General features: G+C 42.2%; 1 protein-coding gene across 10 annotated transcripts in view; it reads right to left on the reverse strand.

Annotated features, from left to right (window-relative positions):
• The window catches only part of dnah6 (dynein, axonemal, heavy chain 6), a 362,044-nt gene that overhangs the window by 336,269 nt on the left and 3,616 nt on the right, over window positions 1-22,159 (reverse strand). For 5 of the 10 annotated variants that reach the window (XM_069923927.1, XM_069923879.1, XM_069923870.1 and 2 more), the window contains exon 3: window positions 18,238-18,486. In XM_069923927.1, the coding sequence (XP_069780028.1) occupies window positions 18,238-18,486 (249 nt within the window). The other 5 variants (XM_069923917.1, XM_069923897.1, XM_069923906.1 and 2 more) reach the window with 3 other exon arrangements.

A 22,159-nucleotide genomic window follows, 5' to 3' on the forward strand; every position in this document is an offset into this window, starting at 1 on the left:
AAGCTCATTGAAAACAGCAATAAAATACACAAAAACTGAATAAACCACGATAAATGTAAAGCTCATTGAAAACAGCAATAAAATACACAAAAACTGAATAAACCACGATAAATGTAAAGCTCATTGAAAACAGCAATAAAATACACAAAAACTGAATAAACCACGATAAATGTAAAGCTCATTGAAAACAGCAATAAAATACACAAAAACTGAATAAACCACGATAAATGTAAAGGTCATTGAAAACAGCAATAAAATACACAAAACTGAATAAACCATTAAAAAAAACGAATAAAATTGTAACATTATGGCACTTTGTCATTAATTCTTTGAATGTGGGTCCAGCCTTTCTCTCTTGTTCTTACTGCGGTGTCTGTAATTAAAAGTACACAGAAGGGACCATCCCAGGCAGGTTTTAGTTGATCCTCTTGCCATGCTTTTACATATAACCAATCACTAGATTTAAATAAAATGAATAACAACCTGACTTTCCTTTGTGTTAGTGTAAAAATTGTAAAATGAAACACAAACCATATTTGCATGGGTCTTGAATATGTTAGACCTTATTAAAATGCAGTTGGAGCTGCTTGTCTGTATGGGGCACAACCCTCCAATTTGTTAGATTGAGTACATAACAGACATTGCAGCACAAGAGCCCCTGCAAGAGAACTTGAAACATATTCAACCTTTAGTTCTGCCTTAAGTAAAATGCCTTGTGCCACAGCTCACAGGAGCTGGCCTTATTTAAAACAGTCTGTAAAACAGGCACCAAAAAAAGTTAAAAGATGTTCTTATGAAGATTGCACACACAATAATTTAAGTACAGGCTAGTTTCTATTATATTCCACTTAAAAGTTCTGCTGCATGAATCCTGGAGCTTGTGGAGTCATTATTGAATCAAGAAATATTGGTGCCATGCCAATCTCATTCTAACATGCCAATTTCTCCAGTCCTTAAGTCAAGATGTACTGAATAGCATCTGGTACAAGATCTGTGAGTTCTTAATGATATTATTATTCTTATGCACCCAATTGTTCTGAACTATGCCACCAATTTAAATCATATTCCACCTATTGCAGTACTCACACAGCACCATAGACCAGTTCGCAGGTTTATTTCTCCATTAAGCTGAATCCAGTTGCGCAGGATTTACCTCCGTGATTATTTACAATGTAACTTCCGCACTACCGGATTTAAATATAAACCTGATGAATGGGGGAAAGTTATCATGAATTAAATAACAGCGGCAATACAGAGAAATTGTGCTGAGGCATTAATTTCACTCCAGAGGAAAATGCACCAGAGAAATGAATGATTAAACTTATAGGAATCCCCATAGGAATCCCCAGAGGTATCTTTATTCTCCAGAGGTGGGTGATCTTTAAACTCACGGACCTTGACTGCTGAATGTGTAGAAGAAATGTATTAAATGTGTTGATAGGGCTCCATACCTCTAACTGCAAGACAAGAGCCTGAAGCCTCAATTTCAAGTGCCACAGTGCACTTAAAGGGACATGCACACTCCCCCTTCAACTGGCTGATCCAGCCACTTTACACATCAGATCCTTTCTTTATCTCACATACACTTAAAGTTAAGATGTATAGAACTCACCCTATTTGCGCAAACATTTCTCCCTGCAAATGTTATAACATCACTCAACTCTCAGGTACTCCCTGTGCAAAATCACATTTAAATACAATTTATTTCATAAATTGGAATTAACTGGTAGTTAAATTCACTAATTCTACAGTATTGAAAAACGATCATTTATGACATTTAATTTTTAGCATGAATTTTAATCAATATTGGTCAGTGACTGAAGTGGGAAGTCGTGATTTATGAAATTATCTCTGGTCTCTACTCTCCCACTCCCTGCACTTCTCCCAACATTCAGGAGCTGGCACACAGTCCCTGCCTTTTTTTTCATGTTACTCATCTACTATTCCTTTAACTGCTTGCATCAAAATGTTAGCCTTTGCTTTCTGCTTATCCTCAGATGTCTGGACAAATGCTTTTTGTGTGATCTGTAGAAGCTGGGTTATTCCCTGCTCATGCCAATTTTCTGTCTTTTGTAATTTTCTCTTAATGTCTGGGGCTGAGTTGGTAACAAAACCTGTTAGTACCAATTGTTCCCCTGCTGGGGATTCTATGTCGAGACCCCCATATTGTATATATATATGGTCCCAAAAATTGGTCTAACTGTTCAGCACATCCCTGGGGATCTTCTATCAGGGAGGTCAGTTCTTTCTTAAAGTTACACACTTCAGTACTGGTCAGGGGCACATTTACGAAACCGAGACCCTCTCCCATGGGAACTTCCCGCAGTGGTCTCATCCAATTGGTTTCTGGCTTATTAGGTCTGGGTTCCTGCTCCCTGGGAAATGAATCAAAGGGTTCTGCCCTTTCTTCCTGAAGAGTCTCACGCTGTTCTGAATTAAAGTTGCCTCTCTCTCCTGCCAACAGAGGTGGTAATCGAGTGCTTTGTGAGCAAGTTATCATACCACTCCTGCTCTCTTCTCTCTTCTCTAGTGGTGGGGGAGGTGGGGAAGGTGCAGAAGGGTAGGTCATAGGAGGGGAAGGAAAGATAGGAGCCGGCATAGGAGGAACATAGGGTGGAGGGAGGGAATGTAACACATCCCAACCCTGTGATTCAGGGACAAGAGGTTCCTCCTCTCTCTTATCCCTGGATTCTTTCTCATTCAAAACCAGCTGTTCAATGGATCCCTTGAGCCAGCAGGCTGCATATTCCCTGCTCTCAACATTGTCTGGCTGGTTTTGATAGAGCCATAAGTTCAAAGCTTCACACATCCATTCATCCTCGGATCCGAATTTTGGCCAGTACACGGAGCTCCCTTTAACCGGGTATCCCACCCATTCATTACAACAATACCTGACCGTCGTCAGTTTGTCTTTACCGCGGGTCTTTCCTGTGCCCCACTCAGATAACATCATCCCAAGCGGGCTGTACGTAGCTATCTGGTGGTCACGTCCTGTGTCAGGACTCTCATCTCTACTGCCCGCTATTCCCATACTTAGGAACAAGTAAAATACTCTTACCGAGTTCTGGCAGTACTGCTCTAGCGCGCGTCCTTCCGCCGTTTGTTCTCAATGCCTCTTCTCGGATATCACTCGCTTCTTCCACTGACCAGCCACCCGTCGCCCGTGAGTCCAGCTGAATCAGCCAGGGTGCACCTACTCTCGTCGTCGGGGTACTCTGTCAGTGGAGGGAGTGTGATCCCGGACGAGCCCCCATTTGTTAGAAATTAAAGTACCTTTAAAGAAATTGCTCGAGACAAAAATTGAGAACAAAGAACATTTATTACTACAACAATGCAAAGTTGGGTGCTTCCCCTTACCCTGGGAATACACACACACACTGGGGCTCACCCAACTTTTATACAGTTGATTTCAGTGTAGGAATACCCTCCCCCTTACATTCTTCTGCCTCCTGCTGGAGAGGTTTGGCATTAGGCAATCCTGCCTGCCTACGTGCAATTTCAGTATACTTGGAGAACCAGGGGGGGTTATCCTGTCGGTGTCCCTTCATGTCATTGTCCTTATTCACACCTTCCTGATTCTCAGGGCTACAGTCTCTTGATATGCAGAGTTGACTCATTCTATCTAGGGTTGGCTAATTTCATATGTATAAATCTGTGTATGGTTAGCTAATTAGAAATGTATGACTTGGTACTTCTGTCCAGGGCTAGGAGACCCTTATCTGATCCAGACTACCTCAACTTCCTACATTCTATTGTACCTTACCATTCCTTATCTTAGTCCTATGGTCTTGTCACAAAGACTAGAAGATTCTTATGTTAATCGTGCTGACTCTGCTTTCCTGCATCCTAAGCCCCAAGCTTATCCTGTTTGAACTGGTTACAGCCATTTTACTGATGAACTTTAGTTTCTTCCATGTTCATAATTTTAGATCAATTTTCCCATCTCTCACACCCTCATGTTTGCTTTCAGTAACTAGCACACATTATCCAGAACCCCTGAACAGCTGCAATTCCAAATTTATCATTATTTGAATAATACACCGTTTTCCTGGTTTATTTTCTGATTGATGTGAATAACACCACATTAAACTGCTTCTGCTGTACACTTTCCAACTTACCCAACTTGTCCAAAGCAGTCTGAAGCCTCTTTGCAACCTTCCCACAACTCATAATCTGTCCATATCCATGTTATTTAGTTCCATCGTCATACTGTGAATATTTCTTTCTTTTTCCATCTTTTTTTTTTAAATAATAATATCAGATACATAGATACATATATAATGTTCAGGTAATTACAAATAGTTAGCAATGGTAACTATTGATCCATGTTAATGATTTAAAAAAAGGAAAAAAAATCTGTAACTAATCTAATTAAATTTCTAACCCCAAGCATGAGCAATTACTATCAAAGTCAGGCGTCAACTACTAATTTCAAAACTAATAGGTTCAGAAAAAAAGGAAATGAAAAAGGAAACAAAATAATTAAGACCAAAAATAATTGATCTATAAATTTTGATAATAATTTAAAAAAGAACCCCCCCCAAAAAATAACTTTGTGGCGGTGCACATCTCTGTGAGCGAACCGGTCCCTTTTGTACCACTGCACTGGCAGAGCAGCTGCAGAAGATGGTACCGTCGGGGTTTGCTCATTGCCTCATGGCTTAGGCCACAGCTCGCACCCCGGGCAACGGGATGATGTCACCGGTGCATGGGGGCAGAATTCCCCTGGCCCTTAAAGAGACACGCACAAAATTCAAATAAACAGTTCTGCTGGAAATCCCACTGAGTTCAGTAGTGTGCTTTCTGTGTTGTATCAGCCGATACATTGGTGACCTCACAGAGCCCAGATGTTATCTGGTCTCACAACATGGATTTGTCAGCAATCAGCGCTGTATCAATGAAACCCCCCCCCCCTCCCCTTTTGGATCCATCGACTCTGCACGTGGTTTGGGCAGGTGGAGGTGCAGTTTCATCTTCGGCAGATCACCTCGAACTCCACCATTTTCTACCATGTGGTGAGCACCCTCTATGAGGAAACTGCGGCCAGAATGGAATGACCTGATCTACAATCCTCCAGAGGAGGGCAAGTATATCACCCTCAAAGCCCTCCTCCTTGGCACCTTTGGTCTCTCCCGTTGGCAGCGCACGGTCAGGCTGATGCACCTCGACAGCCTGGGGGACAGAGTCCCATCCGCCTTAGTGGATGAAATGCTCGCACTGGCAGAAGGTCACAAACCCTTTCTGATGTTTGAGCAAGCCTTCCTTGAACAGATGCCAGAGGACATCCAACTCCTACTAGTGGACGAGGATTCTCGGACCCCTAGAAGGTCGCAGCCCGCACCAATGTGTTGTGGCAAACTAAATGAGAGAATGAGGCAGGAACGAGTACTTCTGCATCCTAGTCGAGTTCCCCATCATCTTACGACTACAGTTCACCGCTACTATGCCACAGCATGGTGTCCATCACCACATTGCCACGCAGGGCCTTCCACTTCATGCCAAGGCCAGACGACTGCCACCAGAGAAGCTGCAGTTAGCAAAAGAGGAGTTCTCCTAGCTCCAGGAGCTTAGCATAGTTCACAGGTCAGACAGCCCCTGGGCCTCTCCCCTGCACATGGTCCCAAAGGCCTCTGGGGGTTGGTGCCCGTATGGGGACTACTACCGGCTCAGTGATGCAACCATGCCTGATTAATACCCCATCCCCCACATTCAGGACTTCACGGCCAACTTACACGGCGCCAAGGTTTTCTCTAAGGTTGACTTGGTGAGGGGCTACCATCATATCCTCGTACACCTGCTTGACATTGGCAAAACTGCCATCATCACCCTGTTCGGCCTTTTTGAATTCCTTCGGATGCCCTTTGGCCTGAAGAATGCAGCCCAAACCTTCCAGCGGCTCATGGACGCAGTGGGTAGAGATTTGGACTTTGTGTTCATCTATCTCGATGACATCCTCATCACCAGTCGAGATCACAATGAGCACAAGATCCATCTCCGCACACTGTTCGCCCGCCTGGCTGAATTCGGCCTCACCGTCAACGTGGCCAAATGTCAGTTCAGGAAGGAGTCGCTACAGTTCTTGGGCCATACTATCACTGCGGATGGGGCAGCATCATTGAGAGACAAGGTCATATAACAGTTCCCCATGCCAGACACCCTCAAGAGCTTGCAGGAGTTCACCAAGATGGTTAACTTCTACCACAACTTCATCCCGAGGGCCGCCCGCATAATGCGCCCATTGTTTTCCCTGATCTCAGCCAAACAAAAGACACTCGAGTGGTCAAAAGAAGCCGAGACAGCCTTCGTGCAGACCAAGGCCGCACTCACAAGTGCCACTCTTCTGGCCCACCCATGACCCAACACCACACAGCACTCTCGTTGGACGCGTCCACCATGGCCATCAGGGGCATCCTTCAGCAAGAGGTCAATGAGCAGTGGTAACCCTTGGCATTCTTCAGCCAGCATCTCCGACCACCCAAGCTAAAGTACAGTGCATTCGACAGGGAGCTCCTGGCCTTGTACCTCTTGATCAGGCACTTCTACTACTTCCTGGAGGGCAGACCATTCACCGCCTTCACGGACCACAAGCCGCTCGCTCAAGTCCTTGCCATGGCTAAGGATCCCTGGTCAGCATTCCAGCAGTGACACCTTTCCTACATCTCGGAGTTCACCACTGCCATCTGACGCCGGTGGGTAAGGACAACATTGTTGCCAACGCACTCTCCAGACCCACCATCCACAACTTGTCCCCCGGCCTGAACTACGCCCAATTAGCTCAGGCCCAGAGGGAGGATGCAGAGATGCAGACCTTCCAAACTACCATCACCGGCCTGCACCTCGAGGACCTGAAACTGCCGGGCAGCCATGACATGGTCCTATGCGATGTCTCGCCCAGCTTGCCGCGACCAATAGTCCTCCCACAGTGGAGGCAGGAAGCGTTCTGGATGATTCACGACCTGACCCACCCCTCGGTCATGACATCGGTACACATGGTGGCAGAACATTTCATCTGGCGCGCATTAAAAAAACAAGTGGCCCAGATGCAAGGAATTGTATGCACTGCCAAGCCTCCGAAGTCCAGCACCATGTCAGAGCCCCAGTACAACATTTCAATCTACCAGCCAGGAGGTTTTACCACCTCCACATTGACATATTGGGCCCCCTACTGGTGTCCAGGGATGCCCGCTACCTCCTGATTGTGATCGACCGGATGTTAAGATAATTTGGCCTGAAGCCATCCCCATCAAGGACATTTCCACCGAGTCTTGAGCCAGAGCCCTGCTTCTAATTGGGTCGGCCATTTCAGCATTCCAGCCCACATGACCAGCGACAGGGGTACCCAGTTCACCTCCACCCTCTGGGTGCAACTGGCACTCACTTGGGAATCAAGCTCCACCACACCATGGCCTATCATCCCCAAGTGAATGGACTTGTAGAACATTTCCACTGGCACCTCAAGATGGCTCTCATGGCATGGCTAAAAGCACCCAACTGGACAGACGAGCTGCCGTGGGTCCTGCTTGGCATTAGAACGGCTCCAAAAGAAGACCTCCAGGCGTCATCCATGGAACTCATCTATGGTACACGGCTCTCGCTACCAGGGGAGTTTTTCGGAGCAGGCGCTGAATCCGGAGGTGAGACCCCAGCCCTTCTTGCGGACCCCCGCAAAAGACTCGCCTCGCTGGCACCTCCACCTGGCGAACGTCTCCAAAGAGCCGGCCTCAGCAGAGTTTGTGTTTGCCCGGCATGGCCCACACCCGACCCCCCTGCAGTGCCCGTACGAGGGCCCGTACAAAGTTCTCCATCGATTGGGAAAGACTTTCACCCTGGACATTGGGGACAGCCAACTGACTGAAGCTGGCGCACATGGACTTAGACCAACTCGTTCAGACGGCCCAGCCTAAATGGAGGGGTCGGCTGCCCAAGCGGCGGGACATGTAAACCGGTTCTGGGGGGCATGGTTGTGTGGCGGTACACATCTCTGTAAGCGAACCGGCCCCATTTGTACCGCTGCGCTGGCGGGGCAGCTGTAGAAGATTGCACTGTTGAGGTTTGCTCACTGCCTCATGGCTTAGGCCACAGCTCGCACCCCGGGCAACGAGATGACGTCACCAGTGTGCGAGGGAGGAACTCCCATGGCCCTTAAAGGGGCGCATGCGAAATTCAAATAAACAGTTCTACTGAAAACCCCACTGAGTTCAGTGGTGTGTTTTCTGTGTTGTAGCAGCCGCTATAACTTGTTTTAGTGTTGAACACCTAATTTTCTCTTGAGAAAGGGATGCCATCAAATCCAATAACCATTATAATATTGTGAATAATTTGGTCCAGTAAGGTGTCGTTCATTCCTAATCCATACATTTTATCTGTCAATCAATTTTCAGTTCATTCCAATATAGTTTTGCTTACACTATGCTTTAAATTTTGTACACTAATCTTCTATTAAAGACTCTGTTAACGACTTCTGAAAATTTACTGGTTCTCCCATATCTAAACTACCAGTTACTTCAAAATATTCCATGAGGTTTGATGAACACGATCTTTGCTTCATAAATTGATGATGACTTTATCTCGTGCCATTGATAATTTGCAAGTTTCCTATTATCACACAATTTTTGATGAATTTGAATATTTTAATGACTTAGGTTAATCAATCTGTAATTCCCTGCTTTTACTTCAGCTCATTGTTTAAATAGTTTGGTGACATATGCCTTCATCTAATCTGCAAAATCTATCCCATAATCTATAATTCATAGATGAAAACCAATGCATCCATTATTTCCATGGCTGTTTCTTTTAGTACTGTGAGATGCAGATGAATAGGCCCTGGAAAAGTATTGATTTTCAGTGCCATTGATTTCCCTTGCAATTTTTTTTAAAAACTCATACTAATTTCCTCCAATTCCTCCTTTTCCTTACATTCCTTTGCATTACTGAGGTGGTTTTCAAGTTTATCATCTGACTGTACATATACAACCATACAAAACAGTGTTTCTTAGGAACACAGTGCACATACATGTTGATCACATAAACACAAAAATGTAATATGAAATAAATATTCTGGAATAATTTACTCAATTTCATTTATGAGAGACCCAAGGTTACACGATATTGCCCATCAATCTCGCAGCCCATGGGAAGAAGCTATTTCCCAGCCCGGCAGTCCTAATTTTGATGTTCTTGCTCCTCCTTACCTGATTATAGTAAGTTAAAGATACTGTGTAATGAACGGTGTAGATCTTCAATAATTATTTAGCCCCTTTCACACTTGCATCCCATTAAATTGGCCATTCAGTGTCCTGAGATAGGTATGGTGCTTTGGTTTTTCACACTTGACTACTCCTAACTGGGACAGAGAACATTTTCACTCTTGCACGGAGTCATCCCCCGGGTTAAGACTGTTCTACCTTCTACTGGTGACATCATGAGTGATGGTGGAACTGCTCTAAATCCTGATCATTTTTTTTAATGATCTTATATTTGAACAAAATTAATCATGCCTATTTATATCATAATTAAGCTTTATGTACAGCAAAGGTCAACCCCTTCAGCCCCTGTTGTTGTTTTGCCAACCTATATAATCCTTTATAAGGGATCGTGGGAAAGTGTTAGCAATAAATAGCAATAGCAGACAATTTTTAAAACAGGGTGGGGAAGTTGGTAGCGCTATAGCGCACAATTTATACAGCATGGGAAAGTTGGTAGTACTATCACATACAATTTATAAATACCGAGGGAAGAAGCGATAGCAGACCTGCCCTCCCAGAATTCCATACGGCAGAGAAAGGGCTGTATGCATGGGGCATTCATGATGGGATTTCTCTGCCACTTAGCATTCTGGGAATTCAGGTCCGCCATTGCTTTTTCCCCCACAGTTTTTAAAAATTGTGTTCTATAGCACTACCAATTTTTCCATGCTGTTTAAAAAATTGTCCGCTATTGCTATTTATTTCCTTTCTCTCTCCTGTTGTAAGTTTCCCATGGCAAAGTTTATACCTTCATTTTAATCTTTTCTTCCTTCATGTTCCTGCATTCATGCAAAAATTTGGGTCATTTCAATCCCACAATGCAATTGCCCATTCTCCACTTGCCTGATTGCAACAGCAGCATCTGCAGATGTTGGGGATTATACTGGGATCGAGGCTGTCAATCCCCATTTGTGAGATGATGTCATCTGACGCTGGAGTTCAGCTGATTTTACTTTCACACTCGACAATTTAAAGACCGATTGACGTTAATCCCTGAGATACTTGCAAGTGTGAATGAGGCTTTTGAGTCTTATTTAAGCACCATTCCCAGTGAATGATAGAGGAAAGGGCTGTTTTACTTATACTATCTATTGACTTCTGGTTTGATGCTTGCAGGGGTGGCCAATCTTTTCATTTTTAATTTAGACATACAGCTTGGTAACAGGTCATTTTAGCTCATGAGAACATACCCGGGGTGTAGGTTAAATGGATGGCATGGACTCATAGGCTGAAATGGCCTGTTACCATGCTGTATGTCTAAGTTAAAAATGAAAAGGTTGGCTACCCCTGCTTTACAACTACAATACCACACAATGATGCAGCAAAACAGGACATTTTCAATTGTTCTCCTGTAAAATGTTGTCAAGATGGGGACTGTTAGCCTTGCTCTCCTCAGTCCCCTTAGGAAATGTAGGAGCTGCTATGCCTTTCAAATAAGGACGTGTTGAGAGTCCAGGATAGATTGTCAGTTAGATGTACCCAAAGGAACTCTTTGCTCTCAGTTATGTCCAGAACACTCACATAGATGTATTCAATGGATCAGCAGTTGGAACCGATGTGGTGATACACCACTAGCCTACTGCAGGGGGCGATCTCTGTACCTACAAGAAGATCACCAGAGGACAGACCACACCCGGCCAGCTGTCAATTAACCGCCCAGGATATAATCCTGAGGCGGCCCCTCCCGAGCCAGTCACTCAGGAGCCACCAATACAGCAGAGACTTAACTGAATAAAGCCTGTTGTACAGTCTTTCTTGAGCTTTGTCTGCTTACTGCTGCAGCAGAGCATCACAATCTGTGATGAACCTGACTATGTTTGCCATCCTCTGGAGCCTACTGCATTCTTGGGCATTCAAGTTATCAAATCAGGCTGTGATGCAACCGGTCAACATACTTTCCACAGAGCAGCTCTAGAGTTTGAAAAAGTATTCAACAACATGCCAAATCTGGGGGCGTGGCAAGATGGCGTAGGGAACAGATGTGCCTTCCAGACCTCTCCTGACTCTGATTTATTGTTTTGTCTTTAAGTGCCCGTTAAAGTTCTTTTAAAAGTTTATAAATAATAAGAGGTGTTGGATTAGTGCCTAATGGTTTATATGCAAAAAAAGAGGTAAAAGAAAATATCAACAGACTGTTAAAAAACTACATTTTCCGAAATTGTCTGAGCCTACTTGTTTACAAGAAGCCAGGACTGAGCGTAGAATGGATCCAGAGGAGGACGTGCAGAGTTCGGCATTGAAGCTTCGTTTTAAGCCGGTGAGGCTCTCTGAAGGTCGCATTCAACAGCTTTCAGAACAAGGGGCTGGACGGGTGCCAGTGTTTCGCACAGTGGCCACTGCAGGTGTTGTTGCTGAGGCTTTGACAGTTGAATCAGCTGCGGCGCCACCAGCTGGAGAGTTAAAGAGCTGTCATTCGACTGCTACAGTGGTGGCGCTGCAAAATGCATCTTCAATTACAACGGTTTTTCCAGACATCGATTCAGTGAAGATGATTAAAGAGATTTGGCTTAAAGATAACCCTGATCTTCAGTCTCCTGGCATTGCTGGGGGAACTTTGAGAGGGATTTTTAAACAAGTCAAACTGCAAGAAAAGATACTAAATTAAGGGAAGGGACAGAAGATCCCATGGTCTCTAAGGAACAGCAAGACCCCATTATGCCTGAATCTACTTCTGCTGAAATGTCTGTTAAGGATCTTGAAGATAAGATATATTCTGTATCGAGTCACTTAGCTAATTTTGTGAACCTGTTTATTTCTAAGATTAATGCGATGGTGGAAGTCATTAATGGAGCTTTTAAGCTTGAAACCATTGAAAGATTTGAAATGTGTGATCAAGGTTTAGTCGATGCTCAGGATCAACTGCAAGATGAAAATAGAATAATTGAAACACTGCAGATCCAAAATAAAAATTTAGCAAAAAAGGATGATTATTTGGAGAATCAATCTAGACAGAACAACGTGAAAATTGTTGGTTTGCCAGAAGGTATAGAAGGACCAGATCCAAGAAAAATTTTTACTGAATGGATTCCACGAGTGTTAGGACAGGATAAATTCCCTGAACGTTTAATACTGGAACGTGCTTATAGAGTTTTAAGAAGAAAATCTTTTTCAGGACAGAATCCAAGATCTGTTTTGATCCGTTGTTTAAACTATTGTGACAGAGAGACAATTTTACGTACGGCTATTAGAAATGCCCAGCAAAATAGATCTCCTTTGATGGTTCAGAATAATCCTGTTTTCTTCTATCAAGATTTGAGTCAAGAAATTATGTTTCAACGACGCGAATTTAATTCTGTGAAAGAACGGTTGTGGAAAAAATGACATAATGGAACATTCAGGTATTCTGCGCTACTGAAGATTTTTTAGGATAGAAATTAGCCAAAGTTCTAGACCCTGCCGGGTCTGTGCGGAGTGTAAACCCCATTTCTTCCACCTGCTCCAGGCCCATGTCGTAAAGGCCACCCGGCCCTTCGAGCGTTTTGGCATGGATTTCAAAGGGCCCCTGCCTTCCACAAACCGAAATGTCTACTTCCTCATGGAGGTGGACAAGTACTCACGCTTCCCTTTCGCTATCCCTTGCCTGGACACTTCCACAGCCACCATCATCAGGGCCCTGGAGCAGATCTTCACCATGTTTGGGTAGCTCGCTTTCATCCACAGCGACCGGGGGTCGAGTTTCATGAGTGATGAGCTGCACCAGTACCTGACAGCGAGGGGCATCACGACTAGTCGCACAACGAGTTATAACCTGAGAGGCAATGGGCAAGTGGAACGCAAAAACGGGGTTGTCTGGAAGGCAGTTCTCCTGGCTCTCAAGTCGAAAGGGTGGGCCGTTGAGTACTGGCAGGACGCCCTCCCCAAGGCACTCCATGCCATTCGGTCGTTGCTGTGTATGGCTACCAACGAGACCCCTCGTGAACGTCTGTTCGCATTCCTCAGGAAGTCGGCAACTGGAATGTTCCTTCCAGCATGGCTCACGTCCCTGGGACCGGTGCTCCTGAGTAAGCACGTATGGACACACAAGGCCGAACCCCTGGTCGAGCAGGTCTTCCTCCGACACACCAACCACAACTACGCCTACATTAGGTTCGGCAGTGGTAGGGAGGACACCATCTCAACCAGGGACCTGGCACCAACAGGAGCACCCACCACTCCACGGCATCCTTCAGCCCAGGATGACGCAGACCAGGCATACATCCCCGTCCCCAAGCAGCTATGGGGCACGCAGGACCTACTTGACCACCAGGGGCATCCTGGGGGATGAACCTGCCCATTCCCCACCCATCCAATAAAACTCTCACACGTTGACCCTGGCCCCCTCGGCCACCCCTCCGCGTGGCACCTCACCAGTCACACAGACCCCTGCCGCCAGACCCCCCACTAACCAGTGACCAGGAGCCAGTCCTACGACGGTCACAGAGACCCCAGCGGCCACCGGATCGTCTCAATCTGTAAATATTGTATTTTGTATAGTGGGTACGATTCCTTGTTACTGCCCCCCCACCCCCAGGACAATTTTAAAGAAGGAGGTGAATGTGGTGGTACACCACCGGCCTACTGCAGGGGGCAATCTCTGTACCTGCAGAAGTGGACCATCGGCCTACTGCAGGAGGCAACCTCTGCACCTGCAGAAGTGGACTATCGGCCTACTGCAGGGGGCAACCTCTGCACCTGCAGGAGTGTAAGGGGACAGGACAACACCTGGCCAGCTGTCAATCAGTCGGCCTGAATGATTCAAGCCCCACTCGGTCAGGTGTCAATCACCCTCCGGTATATAAGCCTGCGCCGGCCTCCCGAAGTCTCACTCAGAGTTACTGCAGCTACAGCCAGCCTGGCTCTGTGGAAGTCTTTGTGGATTAAAGCCTGTTGTACAGTCTTTACCTTGTGTGTGTCTGATTCTGGCTAACAGAGCACCAGACATTTAGATAGGTACATGGATAGTAAAGATTTAGATGGATATTGGTTAAATGCAGGAAAATGGGGCTAACTTGGGTTATATGGCATGGTCAATTTGGCCTGAAGGACCTATTACAGTTTTGTCAAAGAGTTGTTGTCGATACTTCCAACAAAGTAAAAGTAGAACATTTGGGATACTGCAAAACAGATAATATTAAATCAGGAGATGGGACACACCAATATCAAAATAAGTTAGAATAATAGTGATTTTTTTTAAAAAATCCAATAGTAATAAATCTCACCACTGCAGGGCCTTAAAGTACAGTGTCTTCAATAATGTTTAGGACAGTTTTTTCATTTATTTGCCCCTGTGCTTCAGAGTTTTAAATTTGTAGTCAATCAATTGACATGTGATTAAATTGCACATTCCAGATTTTATTAAAGGGTATTTGTGTACATTTTGGTTTGACCAAGTAGAAATTACTGCAATTTTTTATACATAGTCCCTTCATTTCAGGGCACCATAACATATGGGACATAGCAATGGTATGTATAGTAAAGTAATCATGTCTAGTACTTTGTTGTATATCCTTTGCATGCAATGACTGTTTGAAGTCTGTGATTTATAGACATCACTAGGTGCTGAGCATCTTCTCTGGTGATGCTCTGCCAGGCCTCTACTGCAGCCATCATCAGCTCCTGCTTGTTTCGGGAGCTTGTCCCCTTAAGTTTTCTCTTCAGCATATATATGGAAGGCATACTTAATCAGATTTAGATTGGATGATTGACTTGGTCATTCAAGAATTTTCCCGTTTTTAGCTTTGAAAAACTCCTTTGTTGCTTTAACAGTATGTTTGGGATCATTGTCTTGTGTAGGATGAAGCTTCACCCATTGAGTATGAAGGCGTTTGCTCAAAGTTGATGTTTTCATGCACCTCAGAATTCATTTTTCTACTGCCATCAGCAGTTACATCATCAATTAAGATAAGTGCCCTAGTACCTGTGGCAGCCATACATGCCCATGCCATAACAACCTTCCACCATGTTTAACAGATGAGGTGGTATGTTTTGGATCTTGAGCAGTTCCTTTACACTTTCACACTATGTTCTCTTTTTATCACTCTGATACAGGTTAATATTGGTCTCATCTGTCCAGGAGACCTTTTTTCAGGCTCTTTTAAATACTTCTGGGTAAACTGCAATCTGGCCTTTCTTTTTCTTTAGCTAACTAGAGATTTGCATCTTGCAGGGCTGCCTCTGTACTTCTGTTCATTAATTATTCTGCAGACTGTAGTATTTGGTACCTCCACACCTGCCCCCCCCCCAACCCCGCCAAGAATGTTTCTGAGCTGTCGGGCAGGCATTTGGGAATTTTTCTTCATTATGATGAGAATTCTTCTCTCATCAGCAGTGGAGGTCTTCCTTGGCCTACTAGTCCTTTTGCAATTATTGAGCTTTCCAGTATGTTCATTCTTCTTAATGATGTTCCAATCCTAATGTTTGGGCAATGTCTTATTGTTTTATTCTTGCTTTTCAGCCTCATAATGGTTTCTTTGACATTCACTGGCACAGCTCTGTTTCTTATGTTGAAAAATAGCAATTGCCGACTTAGAAGCAATTAAACATACCCAAGTTATCACATTCACCTGTGAAGCCTCATGTCCCAAAAATTATGGTGCCTTTGAAATGGGGGAACTATTTATAAAAAGTGCTGTAATTTATACCTAGTGAAAACCAAAATGCATACAAATAACCTTGAATAAAATCTGGAGTGTAAATTTTAAATCACATGTGAATTGTTTCATTACAAATTTACAGTAAACCTGTGGAGCACAGGGGCTAATAAAGTAAATATGTGTCTTTGTTCCAAACATTATGGAGAACACTGTAAATAATTTTAAAAATACCAATTATCTATTATATTATAAATAGGTACTAATTGATTGAGTAAAGGAAAACAATTCTTGCAAATGAATTTTAGCATAGGAAAAATGAAGGCAACTACTGTACTTGAGATTTGCATTGATACTTCCTAAATGACGAAAAGCTGAAAAGTAGACTTGAGGTCCACATCTATGGAGTTGATATTAAAGTACAAAGTTTTGCCTTGGCTACTCCTGGAGTACAGTGCACAGTACTGGCCATAAAATTGTGAAGCATAAATAGAAGGGAATGATTTACAAGAATAGTTCTTGGACACCAAAGGATTAAGTTAATACCTTGAATAAACTGGGATTTTATAGTCTGGAAATGAGAAAGTTAAAGTGTGCTTTGATTGAATTTTACAAGAAATTAAGTGAAACTGAAGAGTAAATGTAGAACTTAATTTTGATGGTTGGGAATTCAACAACCAGATTAATGTTCATCATTCTTAAACATTAACTCCTTTTCTAGTCCCCCTAGGTCATATTTCCAAGTTAATTTATTCAAGGATACTCTTGAAAATTTACCGCTCCATAAAATCTCCCTAACCATTTTATTCAAATCTCGAAAAAAATATATTATCAAGTAAATACGGAATAGATTGAAATAAATATTGTATTCGTGGAAAAATATTCATCTTAATTGTATTTATTCTACCCAATAAATTAATAGGCAGATCTTTCCATTTAATCAAATCAATTTTAATTTTTTTTTAAATTAACTGAACATAATTTAATTTATATAAAGATTGATAATTAACATCCATGATTATAACCAAATACTTAATTCAATCCGTCCATTTCAAATTAAGAATGTTTTTATAAGCTGAGTAATCTCCTTCACTTTTTTTTGCTTTTTTCCCCAGTTAACTTTATATCCAGAAAGAGGTCCATATTGCATCAAACATTCCTTCAGATGCAAAAGTGATTGAGCTGGATTTGTTAGCTACACCAATATATCATCAACAAATAAATTAATTTTATATTCCTCATCTAAAACTTTCATACCCTGTAGCTGTGTATTCTGTCTTATCAACTGTGCCAAGGTTTCGATCACTAACGCAAATAAAGCTGGTGATAAAGGACAACCTTGACGAGTAGATCGGGTCAGTTTAAATGGTTCCGAAATCAAACAATTCATCAATACTCGAGCTACCGGTTTACTATATAAAGCTTTAATCCAACCAATAAAAAAAGGACCAAACTTAAATTTCCCCAAAACTTTAAACAAAAAATTCCACTCAACTCTATCAAATGCTTTTTCGGCATCTAAAGATATCACCATTGGATGGTCTAAAGATTGTCGAAATCTATTAATCAAACTAATCACACGTAAAATAATATCCGAGGCATATCTATTCTGTATAAAACCTGTTTGATCTGTATGAATCAGCTTAGGTAAAACACATACCACTTTAAGTAGTCCCTATGCCATAAGTGCTCTGTGATTTGTAAGGAATTACTTAAGGTGGTGTATGAGTGGGAAGGGAAGGTTGAGAATCACTGCTCCAAACCCAATTGTTACTGAAATATTTTGCTTGAGAAAAATGGTCATTGGCCCATTTCCCTTGGAGTTATGAGACCAAGCACATAACGAGTCAATTAGGTACAATTAAAACAGTGGTTTTCAAACTTTTTCCTTTCCACCCACATACCACCTTAAGCAATCCCTTACTAATCACAGAGCCCTTATGGAAAAGGGAATACTTAAAGTGGTATGTGAGTGGAAAGAAAAAGGTTGAGAACCACTGGCCTAGAGTCTTTATCTTTATTAAATATATTAGTAAGGGTTTATCTGTAAACTTGCAGGGGGGGCGGTAATTATGATGGTGGCACAGTTAGCGTAGCAGCTATCACAACACTGTTACAGCACCAGCAAATTTAAATTTTGTAAGTTATGGGAACTTTGCATAATTAAAGACTACAATACTGATTTTTTTTTCCAAATGTCTTTCCATTTTGTCTTTTGTATTTTAAATGGTGTCTTCTCAATGCAGGTGCATTAGTTAGTCATTGTAAGAGAGTCTCAGTCAACCAGAAAATTTGCATTTCTGGCATCTGTAGGTGCCAGATAATGGGGATTTTACTGTAGTTGGAAGGAATTAATTGTACAGATAAAATAAGAAAATTACCTTCATTACTGGAATCTTGAAACTTTGAGTATTATCACCTACCAATGGTTGCAACTTGGCAGGCTGCTCCTTTGCTATTCTTTTTTCCCGTGCCTTTGTATTCCGGCTAAACTTCAAAGCAAGAGGATTTGGGCTCATCTGTTTTGGTGCTGTCGACATTAGTCTTTCTTGTAGCTGTGATGGATCAATATCTGTATTGGGAGCAGTAAAGTCATCCCCAAACCTCCGTCTTTTTCTTCTAACATGTTGTGGCAGACATGCTGACGTATTTGGAATATTTAACATTTTGAACTGCAAAAATAAGTTGAAAATATTCCAAAATAAACCAATCAACAATCACAAAATTGTAACATTCTCATGCCTGGTTTATTTCTCCAATGTAAATAAACTTTTTTTTCAATATTTTTTTATTAAAAAACTGATATTTTAATTTTTTATTCAGCAAAATTAAGAATCCGATTTTCTTAAACAAGAAATTTCTCCTCTTGGAAGAGGAATAAATGAAAATGAAAAGCAATTTAAAAAAAGCAGATTCACATGACACACAAATTGTACTAAATTTAGGAACATTTGTGTACAACTGCAACTTAACATGAATGCATCCACTTTTAGGTTCAAAAAAGGCAGCTTTCACTGCTTGGTAATAACCTCCTGTCCAGGAGTGTCATTACCATTTGATACAAAGCATAGACATGGTAATAAGAAGGAACAGATTAATATATTCCTGACTGGTTTCAGCTCCTCAAAATTGATCAGCAAACTTCAAGACCTGAGACTCAACCTCCCACTGTGTAATTGAATCCTGGATTTCCTCACCTCCAGACCACAATCAGTGAGGATTGGGAAGAACATCTCCCAACAATCTCCATTAGTCCTGGAGCACTACAGGGCTGCGTCCTTAGCCCCCTGCTCAACTCACACTTTACTGTGTGGCTCGGTACAACTGCAAAACCATCTTGCAAGTTCACATGGTACCACGATAGTGGGTTGTGCAAAAAAAGGGGTGATGAATCAGCATACAGTATGGAAATTGAAAACTTGGCCGAATGGTGCACCTTGCACTCAAATTCACCAAAGCCAAGGAGCTGATTGTTGACTTCAGGAAGGAAAAAAAACGAGAGGTGTTTGATCAGTAATCAGAGGTGGAGAGGGTGAACATATTTAAGTTCTCAGGAGTCACTAGCTCAGAGAATCTTTTGTGAACCCAACACACAAATGCTTTGTGAAGAAAGCACATCAGTGCCTTTACTTCCTCAGGAGGTTGACATCAGAAACCCTGGCAAATTTCTACAGAGGTGTGGTGGAAAGTGTACTGACTGGCTGCATTATGGTCTGGTATGGGGACACCAATACCCTTGACCAAAAAGCCCTGCAAAAGGTAGTGGGCACAGACAAGAACATCACAGGTAAAACCCTCCCCACCATTGAGGACATCTACAAGGAATACCATTGGAGAACAGCAGTAATCATCAAGAATCCACATCACCCAGCATACGCTCTTTCTTGTTGCTACTATCAGGTACCACAAGACTCATACCAGCAGATTCAGGAATAGCTGCTACCCTTCTACCACCAGTTCAGATCACCCAAAACCAATAAAGAAATTTCTTATAGCTGGATTTATCAGTTTTCTCTGCTAAACATTTCAGTTTTTTGTCAACAAATAGGCTTTCGAGAAATTTGAGGAAAAATGGGATGTGACATGAATATTTTCAACACTGCATTGGATGAGAAAAATCATTATCCATACATGGCAGCAATGATGGGAACAACAAATGCAGAGGACTAAGGTAACCAGAAGACAGAGGTTCAGCACATCAGACCAAGAAGAAGCAGAAGGAACAAACTGAACCACTTAAAAGAAGAGATCTACCATCAAAGACTCAGCTTCCTCAAAGTATTTGAAGAGAACTTGTCTGCAGACTTCTTCAGAAAAGTTTTCTCAGTATCCTTCAATGAAGACTCTTCATGAAGCCAATGTCTACCTGTGTTTGTGAACTACAAGAAATCCCAATGAGATAATTGGACTCAAGGTGGAATATCTGGACTGGTGCTTGCCTGTGTGTAATGTAATGATGCACCCTCAGAAAAAACAAGTTCCTAGAAGGAATTGTCCCCTTGTTCCTTCAGTGTCCCATGTTCTAAGTGTGATCCTGAAAAATAAAAGAAAAAGATATGTATTAGTCAGGTGTGAAGACTTGAATTCATTATGGCCAGCCTGGTCATAATTCAGGAATTGATAAAATAAAGTCAGAACATGTATCAGAAATAATTTTTAATTCTCTCATCAGGTGTCAGTGAGTTGCCAGTCTTCCCTTCTCTGGTTGACAATGCTGAAGAGATTTCATTGTCTCCATAGTAGAATTCCATGCTTCACTGGGGTGTCCAATTTATTATGGCCCAGATGCCATTCTCTTTCTCTCCCTTGTATGTTTTGTTCTCTTCTCCTTCAAGGGTTTCAAAAATAGAACTATGAACAAATTAGGTTAATGCATTTGCATGATGGATGAACAGCATTCAGCAAGTGCAACTGTCAGACATGTGCTTTGCATTGTATTAGGACTAAAATAATTGGCTGCATTGGATAGATATATGAAGAGCAGAGGAAATGTGATATGTAGATGGTACTGAAACTTAACTTGGTGTGAGACATGATATACTGAAGCAAAGTAAAATTACCTACTTACAGAATCACCAACAATCACTTTCCTTTATGCACATGGTTACAACTGGAACTTCCAAAATTAAATCCTCAGCTTGTTTTTCTCATTTATACACTTCATCTCAGTGGGAGAGAAAAACATTAAATTGCACGTGCACAAGAGTAACTCCCAGCTTCAGTTTACCACAAACCCTGAATCTCTACCAAGTCTGTCAATTTTCACAGAAGTTTCCTGATATCATGCATTGAATGGGTTGATACATGGACAATTGGATGGGATTTTTTTTTTCTGATTATTTTCACTAAGAAAACAATCAGTCTCTAAACCACCACACTCACTGTCATTCCGCCTGCCAACTTTGTGAGGGTGAAACTGGAGTTTCCAACCTTGATGCTGTAGTTGACTTTTCAATCATCATCTAACCACAAATCCATGCCATCATTAAGATTACATTAATTTCATTACATACCCCAATTCCACCCCACTTCATACATGAATGTTTTAGCAATTGATGATATCCCCTTGTTATCTTTAAACTTAACAGTTCTGCAAATTCCTTGTTGGCCATCCATCTTCCAACTTCCATAAACTTCGAAGACTCAATCAATCTTTTTCCACTTGTTCTTAATCACACTACTTAATGTAATTTTATATATTCAGTCATTAACTCTGTGCTTACTAACCTTTGTTGGTTCACAAATGAGCAATGCCTCAGTTTTATCCTTCTCATTCCCATTTTCAAATCAGTTCACTTCACCCTTTCTTTTTCATTGTCTTAAGCCTACCATCCTCCAAATTATCGACAATCTTCCAATTCTCATCTCTTGGTTATTACAGATTGTGTTGATTTCATCATCAGTGGTCATGTCTTCAGGTTCCAATGTGATTCCAATATGGAACTTCTGCGTTCAATGCAAATTGTTCCCTTTGAGGAGATGTAGTTGTACATCGTAGGATTTTGGTTAATCAGCAAGTATGCATTCCAAGTTAGATTATTAAATCACTTCTCAACTGTCATCCAAGAACATCTGCTGTTTGCCTTAGTTATTTCTAATCATGTATTCTTTGTGACACCAGTGTTCTTTTTCTCATTGATAGGGTAAAGTATGGCCCTCATGATACTGACTATGCCAAGCAATAATTTGCAAGAAGCCTATCAAAACATGAATGCTGTTGGTTATTATCTGCATACTCAAGACCTCATGACAAATATTAATTCAGTATCTGCATTTGCCCTTGGGATAGTTGACATTAAATCACACATGAAGGCACAGGAGACAACATGAAAATGAAATTATTGG

The sequence above is a fragment of the Narcine bancroftii genome, chromosome 1 (genome assembly GCF_036971445.1).
Source record: "Narcine bancroftii isolate sNarBan1 chromosome 1, sNarBan1.hap1, whole genome shotgun sequence".
NCBI classification, from domain to species: domain Eukaryota; kingdom Metazoa; phylum Chordata; class Chondrichthyes; order Torpediniformes; family Narcinidae; genus Narcine; species Narcine bancroftii.